Genomic DNA, 17,515 nt, shown 5'->3' with positions numbered 1-17,515 from the left:
CTCAAACGTAGAACCAAGAGCCACTGAGCACCCCTCTCAGGAAACAGGACTGGACCCTAATAGAAGATCTGAGAGCATGTCCTTACTGGAATTCTGAATTGCTATAAACCAGTATTTGTATTTGTGACTGCTAGAAGCCTCCTGTTTTCCTCCTCCTTTTGAATGGGAGTGTCTGTTAAAAGTTCTCTTATCCTTTCATACCACTGTTGTTACATGGGGGCAGATAACTTGCCTCTTTAGTTCAGGCTTCAGATCCAAGAGGAGCCACATCTGAGTAATTTCATCCACACACAGACTTGACTTAGATAATGAGATCCTGAATTTTAGGCCTCAAGCCTTAATGTGGAATAGCAAACTACTGTCTGTGGGTCAAATCTGAGTTGCTGCCAGATTTGTAGATTAGTAGTAGAACACAGCCACATCCATTTGTTTTTGCAGTACAACGGCAGAACTGAGTAGCTGCAACATAGATCTTATGACCAACAAAGGCAAAAAATTTACTATCTGTCCCTTTACAGAAACAATTTGCCAATTCCTTCCTTAATGAGATGAGGGTTTTAGGGGAAGGGTGTCTTGAGAGGAAGTGAATATATTTTGCATGTAGGAGTAAAATAATTTTTGACCAGAGGGCAGAATATATGTTGATTAAAGATAGCTACAAATTCTTGCCAGGTGCGGTGGCTCATGCTTGTAATCCCAGCACTATGGGAGGCCGAGGCATGTGGATCACGAGGTCAGGAGACTGAGACCATCCTGGCCAACATGGTGAAACCCAATCTCTACTAAAAATACAAAAAATTAGCCAGGCATGGTGGTGGGCACCTGTAGCCCCAGCTACTCGGGAGGCTGAGGCAGGAGAATGGCATGAGTCTGGGACACGGAGCTTGCAGTGAGCTGAGATCATGCCACTGCACTCCAGCCTGGGTGACAGAGTGAGACCCTGTCTCAGAACAACAACAACAACAACAAAAATATAGCTACAAATTCTTTCTCACTCTTAGCATTGAGAGATGGAGCTCAATTTCCCTCCTCTTCAATCTGGCATTGATACTGTTACTGTTTAAACATTATAAAGTGGCAGAAGTGATGCTATGAAGAAATAGTGGAAGTTTCCACTTTTGGAAAGCACTTAGCTGCCAGGTGAGGAGTCTCACTACCCAGCTGGAGAGGAGATATCCTGAGATTACATGGAGAGGCAGAAAAGCTAGCATCCTACTGTTTCAATGCAGCCTTCAGATGACTCCAATCCCAGCTGCCACATGACTGTAACTAACTGCACGAGAACTTCAAGCAAGAGCAGAATTCCTCAGTTGAGGCCAGCTAACCCACTAAACTGTGGGAGATGATGATAAAATGGCTATACTTTTTTTTTTTTAATTGTTATACTTTAAGTTCTGGGATACACGTGCAGAACATGCAGGTTTGTTATGTAGGTATACATGTGCCATGGTGGTTTGCTGCACCCAACAACCCGTCATCTACATTAGGTATTTCTCCTAACGCTATCCTTCCCCTAAAATGGCTATACTTTTAAGCCACTGAATTCTGGAACAGTTTGTTACTCAGTAATACATAACTGAAATATATAATTCTAATATCTTATTAATAGGGTTGTGAAAGCTGTATGGATAAAAATGGAGTCCCTTATGCCAAAACCTAACAAAATCTAGTGGAGAGGCCATAAAGGAGGGGCTCTTATGCATACATGCCTATAATAAAGACTATCACAAAGACACTCTGAAAACCACAACCATACACCAAGAATACTTCTGCGAGGATGTCTGCCCAGCAACTGCCTGTTCAACCTTGGAATAATGCCATCCTTGTTATTAATCCTTGTGGTCAAGGATAATTGTTTCAAAACAACTTATGTAACCTTCCCCATTCTACCTTTAAAAACCTTTGCCTTCCTGGGTACATCTCTGGCCCCTAATGGTTCACCAGGGCACAAGTATTATCAGACTGCAGTTCATCATTCATTCCCAAATAAGTCTTTTTTTTTTTTTTTTTAAAGAGACAGGGTCTTGCTATATTGCCCAGGCTGGTCTCAAACTCCTGGGCTCAAGTGATCCTCTCATTGCAGCCTCCCAAGTAGCTGGGACTACAGGTGCACACCACCCACACTTGGCTAAACTCATTTTTGCTTTTTAAAATTTTTTCTAAATTCCTTATTCATGCATAGGGTTAAGGCTTACAAATAGTATAACTGAATTCTGAATTTTATAAATATATGCTTATTTTATAAATACATAATGATAAAAAATGTTTCCAAGTACTGGCTTAATTATTTTCAGAGTCCTCCAACATTTCAGCTTAGGTAGAGAATAAAGTGGGCTACTGTGGGGAAAAGTGGAGCCATCAATATCATCTGCAAGATAGCAACACAGTATCAATGCTAAACTAACCCTCACTAGTCCTTCAATTCCAAATTAGGAAATTTAACTAAAAACTAATACTTTATTATTATTATTTTTTGAGATGGAGTCTCGCTCTGTCTCCCAGGCTGGAGTCCAGTGGTGTGATCTCAGCTCACTGCAACCTCTGCCTCCTGGGTTCAAGAGATTCTCCTACCTCAGCCTCCTGAGTAGCTGGGATTACAGGCACCCGCCACCACACCCAGCTAATTTTTGTATTTTTAGTAGAGATGGGGTTTCGCCATGTTGGCCAGGCTGGTTGCAAATTCCTGACCTCAGGTGATCTGCCCGCCTTGGCCTGCCACAGTGCTGGGATTAGAGGCATGAGCCACTGTGTCCAGCCATACATTTTTTTAAGTGGCATTTAAGGTTTAGCTGCCTTTTTTTTTTTTTTTTGAGACAGAGTCTCAAAAAAAATTGCATTCCTGTCACCCGGGCCATTGCATTCCTGTCACCTGGGCTGGAATGCAATGGCGTGATCTCAGCTCACTGCAATCTCTGCCTCGTGGGTTCAAGTGATTCTCCTGCCTCAGCCTCCTGAGTAGCTGGGATTATAGGCATGCGCCACCACGCCTGGCTAATTTTTTTATCTTTAATTTCACCATGATGAAGTTTCACCGTGTTGGCCAGGCTGATCTCTGAACTCCTGACCTCAGGTGAGGCCTTGGCCTCCTTGGTCTCCAAAAGTGCTAGGATTACAGGTGTGAGCCACTGCGCTTGGCTTAGATGCCTTTCTTTTAGAAGCTTAGTGAAATCCTTCAGAGAAAACAAAAATGTACTCATCCTTGTTACATTTAAAATAAATGTGAAAACTGTAAAACGCCAAACTACACCAGCTTGGTGACTGGAACATTTACATATACAGCAGATGGACATTTTACAGGGCTGAAATGTTTAATATTTTGCTATATATATATATATATATATATTTTCATGGTACTATACTACAGTCTCACTATATCAGAAGATTCATAGCCTCAAAATAAATGACCATATTGTACTTTCTAAAGTCAGCTTATATAATAAATTACAAATTAATCTAGAAAAATAATTAAGTCAGATTATCCCATCCCCTGGAAAACACATCTTTTATCTTATTATTCTGTCTAATAACTAAATGCAAAAGTCTCACCAAAGCTTTCCTATGTTTATAGATGAAATCTTCAGCTGATTTAGCCCATTTGGGGAGAATGACATCATTTACTAATTCTCTGGAAACTTGTAGACGACCCAAGTTAAATTCTAAGACATGTAAAAAGAAACTGTATCAAATCATTGTAGATTATAATAAACAAAGTAAAACAAACAATAATAAGGGCACATTCCCATGCAAAACATTTTTTTTCTTTTAAAATTCTTATCTATTGGAGTACATACCAGTTAATTTAAAAACAAAAATAACTAGTTTTAAATTAGCTATTATAATGTAAATTAGAGTAAGAATTAAGTTGTTAAGCAAGAAAAGTGGGGGAAACTATAGCTACAACCCTTATTTTAATCTGACCAAAATGAAAAATTAAGTTTTCTTCTCACACTTAAAATAATGAGAGGGACACAGTCCCTCTAATAGTACACTTACAAAATACAGCTCCTTAAAGCTTTTTGGTGTAACTCATACCTTAAACTCACTCACTAGAACAGTTATATTTGTCTGATGAAGAATAACATATTTACATACCATTATTCTAAAAAGATACTTGCATAATAAAGATCTGCTCATATGGTTAGAACATGGCATTTTGATAAAATTTCCCCAAATATGAGGGTGTTTTTTTTTTGTTTATACAACATGGCGGGGTAGAAGGGGGACTGTTAACACAAAAGACCTTTAAAAAAGAAGGCCTTAAAATACCAGTGTGCTGCCTTAAAATACTACTGTATCACAAGTTGGAGAGGAATTTAAATGTCATAAAATGACAGGATGCACAGTGCCTTTGGTTTTATGTTAAACCCATCACAGTGTAGCAGATATTATTTGTTGCCCACCTGATAGTCATTCCCCCTTTTTATTTGCTAGCAGAACCTTTATTTCATTCAAGTGTCCATCTCTGCCCTATATTTCATGCCCATTCCAGGTGACTGGTCTAGGGGTTGGTATATGACCCAGTTCTGGAGAATGAGAAGTTATGAGGAAGAGTTTTTCACTCTTAAGAAAGGACACAATGGATTAACAGCCTCACTTATTTCTAAGATATTGTTGGATCTGCCTATGATGCCTAAAACTGCGTTAGGCATTTGTGACCATAAGAGGAACTAGCCAAAGTCAAAACACTCAGAATGGCACAGTGAAAATACAGAAAAAAAGTTAGCGCTGATGATGCTAAGCTATCTGAAATTTCCATACCTCAGGAATTTTATTACGGGAAACACTAAAATTTCCTTGTTTGCACAATTTTGAGCTGGTTTTATTAAAATTTTTTCCCAAAGGCATTCTGTTTTTCTTTGTTTTTAAATTTTTTACTCTTAAAGGCATTCTAATTCATATATTTACTTTCTGCCAAACAGCTCACCTCAAAGAGGCAATGTATAGTTAGAAGTGGAGGCCATCAAGACAATGGTGCTAAAGATAGCAACTAACTCTTATATAAATTGTTAAAGAGTACCTTAAGTTCTCTATCCAAATGTAGTCTGCTCATCCCTCCTATTCTAGATACTCTGCTTTAGGATAATCCAGTCCAACAGCTGACTGAGAGTTTAGGATCAGACTCAGACAACAGATTTACCTCATTTTCTGAAAGTCACCAATTTTGACTGCCTTACTGTGATGCCCTGCCTCCAACAGCCTGTTCCAGAGTACACAAAGTGACATTAAGCTCTGGATATGTTCTCCTCAGTATGAAAAATAATTGTACTGAATAAACGAAGGGTCAAACATTAACACTACATGTTAGGGCAGGGAAAAAAGTTGGCAATAACTCTTTAACATTGTGGAACCTCCCTAAAGAACACCAATAGTAAAAATATTGCTATTTTCCTTATTTGTACTTAAATGTAAAACTACCTCACAGGAAAAGAATTTGGACATTTAAAAATGTATTAATATTTAACTCCATACTTCTCTACTTCAAAAACATAAATTTTCAAATATTATAGTAACTTATATCCTGTCATTTTAATTTGCCTACTCTTGCATGCTCTAAATCAGGAGTTACCAAACTTTTCCTATAAAAGGTCAAAGAATAAATATTTTTGGCTTTGTGAGTGATATCATATCTGCTGCAACTACTCAAATCTGCTGATATGCTTACTTTGAAAGTAACCTTCTATGATACAAAAATGAATTGGCTGGCCGGGCATGGTGACTCACACCTGTAATCCAAGCATTTTGGGAGGCCGAGGTGGAAGGATCACTTGAGCCCAGGAGTTCAAGACCAGCCTGGACAACAAAGTGAGACTCCATCTCTCCAAAAATAAATGCGGGCATGGTGGTGCACACCTATAGTCCCAGCTACTCAGGAGGCTGAGCCGAGAGGATTGCTTGAGCCCAGGAGGTCAAGGCTGCAGTGAGTAGTGATCACGGCACTGCATTGCAGCCTAAGGAAAAAGCGAGACCCTGTCTCAAAAAAAAAAAAAAAAAGGAATTGGCTGGCTGTGGTCCAGTGAAACTGTATATATAAAGACATGAGTTTGCCCATGGAGTTGGTTAATAGACCTGTAGTCAGCTGATGGTTAGTCTAAATACTCACCTTATCTAACTCAAACACTTTTAACCTAAGTGGTATATATAGCTGAAATAGCACATGGTCATTTTTGCTTCCCTAGTAAACACTGTACACTATAGTCTGATAAATTCTCTTAATGATTCAAATTTGACCCCTTTAGCTTAGTTCCCTATAGCACTTCCCTGGAAGGTAAGACTCATACCATTAGTTCAGCCCTGTCACTAAGTAATCCATAGACAGAATGAATCTTAAATAATCTACAGGATATTATAAAAATGTCCTGAAAGACATTTTTGAGGCTCGTCCATTGGGACCTGCTAGTCAAATTTTTAATCCCCTATTTCTTACGATTTTGATTTTCCAAAAACTCTGGGAAATAGAAGAATTCAGGAATAAGTTCTTTCACATCATATGGATTATCCATGAGAGCTTGCCAGGTTGCAGGAATAGAATGGAACTGCCGATCTGCACAGTCAAACCTGCATGTAGAAATTAAAAGAGAATGTAAATATTGAATGAAATCAACAAGACATGAAACAAAACTTTTAGATTCCCTTCAGGGTTCCTAATGATTAGAGGTACTGTTTTCTAAATCTTCCTCTTTAATGCCTACACACACAATTTACTCTCCTTATTATGATAATCTCATAGCTGTCAGGAACTAAATACTCTAATTTTAATCACCAGTAGCACCTTAGTTGAACTAGTCGAAAACCAAATCACACTGGAGAAAAATTTCACATAAATTAAATATAATCTTAAGAGTCTTTTTAGGGCCGGGCGCGGTGGCTCACACCTATAATCCCAGCACTTTGGGAGGCCGAGGTGGGCAGATTACCTCAGGTCAGGAGTTCAAGACCAGCCTGGCCAACATGGTGAAATCCTGTCTCTATTAAAAATACAAAAATTAGCCGGGGGTGGTAGCACACACCTGTAATCCCAGCCACTCGGGAGGCTGAGCCAAGAGAATTGCTTGAGCCTGGGAGGTGGAGGTTGCAGTGAGCCGAGATCGTGCCACTGCACTCCAGCCTGGCCGACAGAGCAAGACTCTTTCTCAAAAAAAAAAAAAAAAGGCATTTTGCTGAATAAAATTTATTATAGAAAGTGAATGTTATTTCAATATTTGAAAATCACAGAGTATAAATATGATTATAAACATTATAGTATCAATATACTTGGTTAATAGATCTATAGGAATGATGCTGATTTAATCACTGATATGTAAATATTTTTACAAACTCTTCTGCTTAAAACCAGAGAGTGAGTTAGGGAAATAGCTCTGTGGCTAAAGCTTTTATGTTTTACTTGCATAATCTATTGTCTTATTTTAATATTATTTTTAAATTAATTAATTTTATGTATTTACTTATTTTAGAGATGAGGGTCTCACTATGTTGCCCAGGCTGGAGTGCAGTGGCTATTCACAGGCACCATCATAATGTGCTGCAGTGTTAAAACTCCTGGCCTCAAGAGATTCTCCCACCTCAGCCTCCCAAGTAGCTGGGACTAAGAAGCCCAGGCCTGCTTCTGGCTTAATTTTATTTATTTAAATTTAATATGGGCACTGCGTCTACAGTAGGTGAATGAAGCTCAAGTGGATATGCTGCAATTGTATTATGCTTTCCCTAATAAAATAACAGTATAAATCCCTTCTGTTTTATTTCATTTGATATTGTTTTCCTGGATTTATTAAGTATACCTTGAGTCTAAGGTAAGGCTATGCACAAGGAAAAAAAGTGACATTAATGACCAATTTGTCTGTTGTTTTTTACACCTATTTAATCTTGGTTTGAGGCAGAGTTGATCTTAGCAGAATTTCGAATTTAATTATAATTTAATTATAGATATCAAACCATCTAAAACATTATAGTATGTAGTATATTCAAGAAGAGGTATAGTTTTGAGATAAAATTAACATATCACATAAATTGCTTGTTTTAAGTGGATAATTCAAGGGTTTAATTCAGTATATTCATAGTTGTGCAACTATCATCACAATGAATTTTACAACATTCTCATCACTCCAAGAAGAAATGTACCTATTAGCAGTCACTGTCCATTCACCCTACTCCCACCCTTGGAGACTGCTAACGTACCTTATATCTCTATGCCTATTTTTATTTCATTTTGCCTAGTCTGACGATCTGTCTATTTTGGACGTTTCATGTAAGTCATGTAATATGTGCCCTTTTGTCTCTGGCTTATTTCACTTGGCATAGTGTTTTCAAGGTTCATCCATATTACAGCATGTATCAATACTTCATTCCTTGAATTCATTCATGGCCAAATAATATTCCACACTGTATGGATATATCACATGATTCATTTATCAGTAGATGAACACTGGTTTGTTTCTACTTTTTGGTTATAAATTATACTGGTATGGCCCGGCTAGGTGGCTCATGCCTGTAATTCCAGCACTTTGGGAGGCCGAGGTGGGCAGATCACTTGATATCAGGAGTTCACGACCAGACTGGGCAATATGGCAAAACCCCGTCTCTACCAAAAATACAAAAAAATTACTTGAGTGTGGTGGCGCACACCTATAGTCCCAGCTACTTTGGAGGCTGAGGCAGGAGAATCGCTTGAGCCTGGAAGATGAAGGTTGCAGTTAGCTGAAATTGAGCCACTGCACTCCAGCCTGGGTGACAGAGCAAGACTCTGTATCAAAAAAAAAAAAAAAAAAAAAGGCTGGTATGAACATTTATGTACAAATTTTTATGTGAATACATGTCTTCAATTATCTTAGGTATGTATATAGAAGTGGAATTTTTAGGTTATACAGCAATTCTATATTTAATTTTTCTTTCTTTCTTTTTTTTTTTTTTTTTTGAGATGGCGTCTTGCTCTGTCTCCCAGGCTGGAGTGCAGTGACATGATCTCGGCTCATTGCAACGTCTGCCTCCCGGGTTCAGGCAATTCTCCTGCCTCAGCCTCCAGAGTAGCTAGGATTACAGGCACCCGCCACCATGCCCAGATAATTTTTGTATTTTTAGTAGAGACAGGGTTTTACCATGTTTGCCAGCCTGGTCTTGAATGCCAGACCTCACGTGATTTGCCCACCTCGGTCTCCCAATGTGCTGGGATTACAGGTGTGAGCCACCACACCCAGCCCTCTATATTTAACCTTTTGAGGAACTGCCAGAGTATTTTCCACAAAAGTTGCACCATTTTACATTCCCACTGGCAGAATTTATAAGGGTTCCAATTTCTCCACATGCTCTTCAGCACTAGTTATTATTTGTCTTTTTTATTATAACTATCATAATGGGTATGAAGTGGCATCTCGCTGTGGTTTTGATTTGAATTTCCCTGATGACTCATGCTGTTGAGCATCTTTTCATGTGTTTATTGAACATTTGCATATCTCCTTTTAAGAAATGTTTATTCAGATCCTTTGTCTATTTTTTCATTGGGTTGTCCTTTTATTATTAAGATATAAGAGCTCTTCCCCCTCCCTCTTTTTTTTTTTTGTAATAGAGATGGGTGTCTCTCTATGTTGCCCAGGCTGAACTTGAAGTCCTGGGCTCAAGCAATCCTTGTGCCTCAGCCTCCTGAGTAGCTGAAGTTATAGGTGTGTGTCACCTCACTTTGAGTGTAAGGGTTTTTTATATATTCTAGGTACAAATATACAAGTCCTTTATCAGATATAGTTTTCATTTCTTTTTTTTTTTTGAGACAGAGCTTTGCTGTGTCACCCAGGCTGGAGTACAGTGGTGCAATCATGGCTCACTATAGCCTTGACCTCCTGAGCTCAATCTATCCTCCCACTTCAGCCTCCTAAGTAGCTGGGACTACAGGTGCACACCACTACACCTGACTAATTTTCTATTTTTTGTAGAGATGGGGTTTTGCCTTCTTGCCCAAGTTGATCTCAAACTGATGGGCTCAAGTGATCCACCTGACCTGGCCTCCCCAAGTGTTGGGAATTAAAGGCATAAGCCACCATGTCTGGCCAGTTTTTACTTTCTTGAGGGTGACCTTTGAAGTATTACACAATCTATTTTTGAAGCTTTGTAAAAAATCATTTAGTCATAAAATTATTAAAAGCTGAAAAGACCCAGTGATACCTTATTGCATCTTTTTTTTTTTTTTTTTGAGACAGTTTCACTCCTTCACCCAGGCTGGAGTGCAGTGGCACAATCTCAGCTCACTGCAACCTCTGCATCCCATGTTCAAGCAATTCTCATGCCTCAGTCTCCTGAGTAGCTAGGACTACAGGCGTGCACCACCATGCCTGGCTAATTTTTTTGTATTTTTAGTAGAGATGGGGTTCCACCATGTTGAACAGGCCAGGCCAGACTGGTCTCGAAATTCTGACCTCAGGTTATCCACCCACCTTGGCCTGGGATTAGAGGTGTGAGCTGCCACACCTGGCCTACTTTATTGCATCTTATGAAGAGAAAAGTATCTTCTATCCGATACTTTAACAATAATATTCCATTGTATGGATATATCACATTTATTTATTCATTTATCAGCAGATGGACACTGGTTTGTTTCCACTTTTTGGTTGTAAATTAATCTGGTATGGCAGGGCACAGTGCTTCACGCCTGTACTCCCAGAACTTTGGGAAGCCAAGGTGGGTGGATCACTTGAGATCAGGAGTTCAAGACCAGCCTATGCGATGTGGCAAAATCCCATCTCTACCAAATATACAAAAAAATTACCCGGGTGTGGTGGCGCACCACACCACACACATCTCAGTGAGCTGAGACTGCACCACTGCACTCCAGCTTGGGTAAAGGAGTGAGACTCTGTCTCAAAAAAAAAAAAAGATGCAATAAAGTATAACTGGGTCTTTTCAGCTTTTAGTAATTTTATGACAAAATGAATTTTTACAAAGCTTCAAAAATAGACTGTATAATACTTCAAAGGTCACCATCAAAGGTTACATGGTACATGTAAAATCTGGGGATGTTTAGTGATCTTAGGGCCAGAGTCTCTTCTTGAAAGCCAAGGCTCATTGTACATAGACAGAAATAAGGAACCCAGGCTAACTGTGAGAGATAAAAGCTACATGGAAAGAGAACAGAATAGGCAATATTTACATAGCTCTGGATTGGGTATGGACGGCAAAATGGTTGTTAAAGAATAAGGCAACATGGAGACAAAACATGTATAAATAGGGAGCTATATGGAGGATTTATTGAGGAACAGAAGATTCATGGAAAAGCTGGTTTCCTTAGGATTAGGAAAATGTACAACATAGGTAAGTTATAATACCCACAGTGTAAATACAGTGGTACAAAGACTTGTTTGAGCTGCTGCAATAATATAAGAGTCTCTTATTGTTCCTCCTTCCATTCCTCATGATACATATTTTTAGGACTACACAGGCATAGGCATTGGCTTGGTTTGACTCTCCGGTGACGCCTTAGATTTAGCTCTAAATCAGATCTAATTATAAATCTCTGGTAGATTCCTCAAAACAGTAAGAATCACAAAGGTACACTGGAATAACACTGAAAAAGGAATTCTCCTTAAGTCACTGTGTGAGTCAGTTTGAGTGACTCATTCTCGAACTATCTATTTTTAGCTGAATCAAAATTTAATACAGGAGAATAAAAAAAGACATGTTACACAGCACATGACATGAAGGCAAACGGTTTTCAACACTAACATATAGTCATAAAAAAAAAGCTTTTTTACTGAAAACATACCTTCCACTCTGAAGTTGGATGTGGAGGGTGGTGAATGGTTCTACACGAATGAGATAGTGCATGACCCCTGCAGAATTTGAATAGTGAGTACCATAGTGAAACTTATCAATAGTTCCCATAGGATCCTCAAAATTTTCATATCTGTGGGGAAAAAAATCCTAAAGTTTTATAACCACAATAATAAAATACATAAGGGGGCATAAGTTTGTATTTTATTTCTGAAAACACAAACACAAAATTTCTGATGGAGTTTTTAAAAAGTCCATCCTTATTCATATGCCTCATTATCAAACTCTGTATTCATATCATCATTATACTATACTAGCAAATGAAAAAAGTTTTATTCCTTAATACTTTTTTCTGAACAACAAAATATCATAAATACCTAATTCTGGAATAGTTTTTATTTGTTTTTATTTTATTTATTTATTTTATTTTATTTATTTGTTTTTTTGAGACAGAGACTCGCTCTGTTGCCCAGGCTGGAGTGCAATGGCATGATCTTGGTTCACTGAAAGCTCCGCCTCCTAGGTTCACACCATTCTCCTGCCTCAGCCTCCCGAGTAGCTGGGACTACAGGTGCCCATCACCACACCCAGCTAAGTTTTTGTATTTTTAGTAGAGACGGCGTTTCACCATGTTAGCCAGGATGGTCTCGATCTCCTGACCTCGTGACCCGCCTGCCTCAGCCTCCCAAAGTGCTGGGATTACAGGTGTGTGCCACTGTACCCAGCCTGGAATAGTTTTTATTATGCAATAATAATACATGTTCATTGTAGGAAAAATTAGAAAACAGAATTAAAACAGAAGAAACTTAAAATCAACTATGATTCTATGTCCCAGAGATAACTAACACTAATTTTTTGGGGAATATCTATCTATCCTAATGTATAAATATACAAATTTTTATTTTACATAAAAGTGCTATATATATTGTTCATAACTTATATTTTTTATTTAACAATTTTCTTTTCTTTTTTTTTTTTTTTGAGACGGAGTCTCGCTGTGTCACCCAGGCTGGAGTGCAGTGGCGCGATCTCGGCTCACTGCAAGCTCCGCCTCCCGGGTTCACGCCATTCTCCCGCCTCAGCCTCCGACTAGCTGGGACTACAGGCGCCCGCCACCATGCCCGGCTAGTTTTTTGTATTTTTAGTAGAGACGGGGTTTCACCATGTTAGCCAGGATGGTCTCGATCTCCTGACCTCGTGATCCACCCGCCTCGGCCTCCCAAAGTGCTGGGATTACAGGCTTGAGCCACCGCGCCCGGCCTATTTAACAATTTTCTACGGACATCTTTCCAAATGACTGAGTAGTCTATTTTTAACAGGTACATAATACTGTATAGATGTACCACGATTTAACTATTTTTTTACTTTTTAGACACTTAAGATTGTTTCCTTGTATTTTTTTGTTTGTTTGTTTTTTGCCAGTATAAAGCACTGTGATAATTAGACATCCGTTTGTGGCCAAGGTAACAGGAAAAATTAAAAAAAAAAAAAAAGGAAGAACCAGTCAAGAATTGTGAAAATTAATACCTAGAAACCTAAAGGTAAAATAAAAAAGGGATGGTGGATAGGAAAAAGGCCTAAACCAGATTATTACCAAAAGATATATAGTGATTCTTCAAGATCTATCACTGATACATGTGTAATTAGTCTGAATGGTGACATCTGAATTAGTGTGTATAAAATCCAAATAAGAATAAAAGATTTTTGTAGGCCATAAACACTGAATTTCAAAAACCAAAATAGTAATGGGTTCATTAAGCTGGGGCCAATTTCCTTTTATATACTAATCATTAATATTCAGGGGAATAAAAAAGTTTTCAGTTCAAAGCCATTTGTATCTATGCAAAAATGTACCACTAAAATGTAAAACAACTTGTATCTTTAATTACCAATAAAATAAGTTATTTATATGAGTATTTCCTGTAGAACACTGTTTTAAAAAAATTACAAAATCTTCTTTAGGTTATTATCAGAAAAAAATGTTTGACTAATGGCAGTGATGGTATACATATATACCCAGCAAAGTTCCACTGGTAAATCAAATCAAATCAAATATTAAACATCGTAAAAATCCTAGGGAAGGTTGCAAAGAAAAAGTAGGAAAAAAAAGTACCATCTACTTTCATATCAATCTATAACTAAGTTAATTTGTAAAATAGTTTTGTCCTTATTATTAGAATTCAAAACTCAAAAGTCATCCCTAAGTTCACAGGGAGAAAAAGGGACATTAAAATCAGGTTACTCTTTTGCCTGTGGGCAGCTTGCTTCGAAAAAATTAACTGTGAGAAGTTGACAGGGTAGATCATAAACAGAACTATAAAATTTTCTTCTTCTTGTCAAAATGACATGTTCTCTACTCTTCTTTATTCACATTATTACTGAAAACACATCAGTATAAGTTGTATATCTACCCAAATATTATATTAGACAGATACTTTAATATGTTTGATTATTAAGTTATAAAGTTTGAAACATCTGGGAAGAAAAATTTCAAGAATGTATTACTCTTTAGCACATACTTATTACATGGTTAAAAGAAATTCTGAGCAATATCAGTTTAAATTTGGTGATGAAGGGAAATCAACACAAATATAATCAAGACTTCTGAAGGGCAACCAAGATACTTTCAAGAAAACTTAGTGAAGTAATTATCAGACTCTGATTATCAAAAGTAGTAGTACGGTAAAAAAAAATTTTTTGGTTGGCCATAGCAAAAAATCAATACAAATTCAAAGAAGCAATGTGTATTTTTCAAAAGGAATAAGAAGTACTTACTTTTCTCGCATAGCTTTGGCATTTTTTTCATTAACTACCCCAATTGGTTTGGAAAGATCTCGAAATACTGCAGGGTTATTAAGGTCCAACTCTTCTGAAGTATAATCTTGTAAAATCCAGGGAAACTAAAAGAGCCATAATTTACAATTTACACATTCCTTCCTAGAGAAGCTAATATCCTCATATCTAATATCAAATGGTTATCTAAAGACAAAAAGGGATAATCTCTAAAAATATTTTTTCCCTGTTGTAAATATCCACTCATCTTTAATTCAATAACCAGAAGCATTACTTCCTATAATTCCACTGGGATATTTTACTTTCTTTCTTTCTTTTTTTTTTTTTTTTTTGAGACAAAGTCCTGCTCTGTCGCCCAGGCTGGAGTGCAGTGTCATGATCTCAGCTCACTGCAACCTCTGCCTCCTGAGTTCAAGCAATTCTCCTGCCTCAGCCTCCTAAGTTGCTGGGATTACAGGTGTGCACCACCATGCCCAGCTAATTTTTGTATTTTTAGTAGAGACGGGGTTTCACCATGTTGGCTAGGCTCGTCTCAAACTTCTGACCTCAGGTGATCCACCCACCTTGGCCTCCCAAAGTGCTGGGACTACAAGCATGAGCCACTGCACCCGGCCCCATTGGATATTTTCCATGAAGTGAAAGAAAAAAAGATTTTACTTAAATTACTTTTCATGCTTATATACTTGTTGAAAATAACTGGGTAGAAAACATACAGAAAGGCCAAAGGGTTTTTATACTTTTTAAATAAAAAATAAGTATCTCATATATACTTCTGTGATTTATAAAAATGTAGGGCAATTCCACATTTATAAGGTTTATACAAAACTTACCACAGGATACTGTGCAAGGTCATTATAGGTTCGTCCTGCCATTGTATTTATTTGAATGAGGTAGTCAAAATTTGATATCTCTCTGTTTACCCATTTCTAGACAGCACAAAAAAGAGCAATATCAAAATTTAAAAATCTACATCTCTTAGACATTGGTAGGTATTACTGACAATAGCAAGAATGGGCTAAAAAAAAAAAAAAAAGTACACCAGGGAGATACATCAATATATGTTTCCTAAATTTACTTCTTTTAAAATATTCGTCTCTAAAAAAGGAACAGAAAATTCAACATAAATCTTATACCACAGTCTAGAAGGTCTTGATAAAAATTCTTTCCTAACAACAACAACAAAAAAGACTTGTCTTTTCTTCAATTAAATATTTTACTTGAATACGTTAACATTTTTATTTTATTTATTTCTTTCAGAGAAATAGTCTCACTCTTGTCACCCAGGTTGGAGAGAAGTGAAGCAATCATAGCTCATTACAGCCTCAAGCTCCTGGGCTCATGCAATCTACCTGGCTTAGCCTCCCAAGTAGCTAGGACTAAAGGTATGCCCTATTACACTGGCTAATTTTCTAAACTATTTGTAGAGATGAGGTCTTGCTTTGTTGCCCAGGCTGGTCTTAAACTCTGGGCCTCAAGTGATGTTCCTGGCTTGACCTCCCAAAGCATTGGGTTTATAGGCATGAGCCACCATGCCCAGAATAAGTGGATTAAAATTTCAAATTTTATTTTATTATTTCATTTTTTAATGATTTTTTTAATTTTGGAGGCAGAGTTTCACTCTTGTTGCCCAGGCTGGAGTGCAATGGCGTGATCTTGGCTCACTGCGACCTCTGCCTCCAAGGTTCAAGTGATTCTCCTGCCTCAGCCTCCTAAGTCGCTGGGATTACAGGTGCCTGCCACCACGCCCAGCTAATTTTTTGTATTTTTAGTAGAGACGGGGTTTCACCATGTTGGTCAGGCTGGTCTCGAACTCTTGACCTCAGGTGATCCACCTGCCTCAGTGCTGGGATTACAGGCGTGAGCCACTGCAACTGGCCTAAAATTTTGAATTTTAGAAGGACTGTTCCACTTTGAAATTTTTGTTACAAATTGAAATTTTCATAAGTATGCATATTAAAAAAATACTATCTTGATATATTAAAACTACCCAACTATTTTAGTGAAACATTACATTAATTATCCTCAGAGGATACTTAGGTGTAGCCCAATTGTTCTTGAGTGCCAAGTGGAGGGATCAGCACTTAAAGAATAAAGTTTACTGCAGAGGCAACAGGAAATATACTTTATTAAATAAAACTTTTTTCACTGGCAATAGTAAAGAATTGCTGATGGGTCTTGAATAAGGGCAACACTTAAGAAAGATTAATGTGTATGTGGGAGGAAGGAGAGAGCCAGGAGGCAACGACCCTGATTAAGAGACTATGAACAGTCCTGGAAAGCCAAAACAATGGCTTTCCTTTGCATGCTGGCAGCACAAATCCAAGTGATACGGGGATATAAATAAGGATATAATTCATGAGAGCATTAATTCACTTTGGCTGGTAGGAGAATTGGCATTTTTTGGCCCTTTCCAGGCCCTTTTTTCCTTTTTTTTTGTTTAAACCTCATGTATTGATTATTTTTATTATTAAGATTTTAAAACCCATGTTATTATTATTACTATTATTTTTTGAGACAGAGTCTCGCTCTGTCACCCAGGCTATAGTACAGTGGCTCGAATCTTAGCTCACCACAACCTCGTCCTCCCTGGTTCAAGCGATTCTCCCGCCTCAGCCTCCTGAGTAGCTGGGATTACAGGCGCCTGCCAACACGCCTGGCTACTTTTTGTATTTTTCAGTAGAGATAGGGTTTCACCATGTTGGCCAGGCTGGTCTTGAACTCCTGACCTCAGGTGATCCGCCCGCCTCAGCCTCCCAAAGTGCTGGGACTACAGGCGTGAGCCACTGCACCCAGCCCTATTTTTTAAAAAGAAAATTATTGACAGATACACCCATGAACTGAATGATACAGGAGATGGCAGGGGGGCACTGTCTATGTGAGGGAAACAAAGGAAGATTCAAAGATAATTCAAAAGATCAGTCTGAATGGAAGAACAGTAGTTGTAAAAATCAAAGGAAAATAATCAGAAGAAGTC

At 37.9% G+C, this 17,515-nt stretch overlaps 1 protein-coding gene across 1 annotated transcript in view; it reads right to left on the bottom strand.

Annotated features, from left to right (window-relative positions):
* Positions 1-17,515, bottom strand: part of NBEAL1 (neurobeachin like 1) — a 205,206-nt gene that overhangs the window by 31,521 nt on the left and 156,170 nt on the right. Inside the window, exons 39-43 of the mRNA XM_025405096.1 lie at positions 15,372-15,467; positions 14,524-14,648; positions 11,741-11,881; positions 6,425-6,555; positions 3,547-3,656 (exon numbers count right to left, since the gene is read on the bottom strand). Coding sequence (XP_025260881.1) covers positions 3,547-3,656; positions 6,425-6,555; positions 11,741-11,881; positions 14,524-14,648; positions 15,372-15,467 — 603 coding nt within the window. The remainder of the gene's footprint in view (positions 1-3,546; positions 3,657-6,424; positions 6,556-11,740; positions 11,882-14,523; positions 14,649-15,371; positions 15,468-17,515) is intronic.

This window comes from Theropithecus gelada, chromosome 12 (genome assembly GCF_003255815.1).
Source record: "Theropithecus gelada isolate Dixy chromosome 12, Tgel_1.0, whole genome shotgun sequence".
NCBI lineage: Eukaryota > Metazoa > Chordata > Mammalia > Primates > Cercopithecidae > Theropithecus > Theropithecus gelada.
Note: the sequence above shows the minus strand (reverse complement) of the source record. Positions and strands in the feature narration are given on the sequence as shown.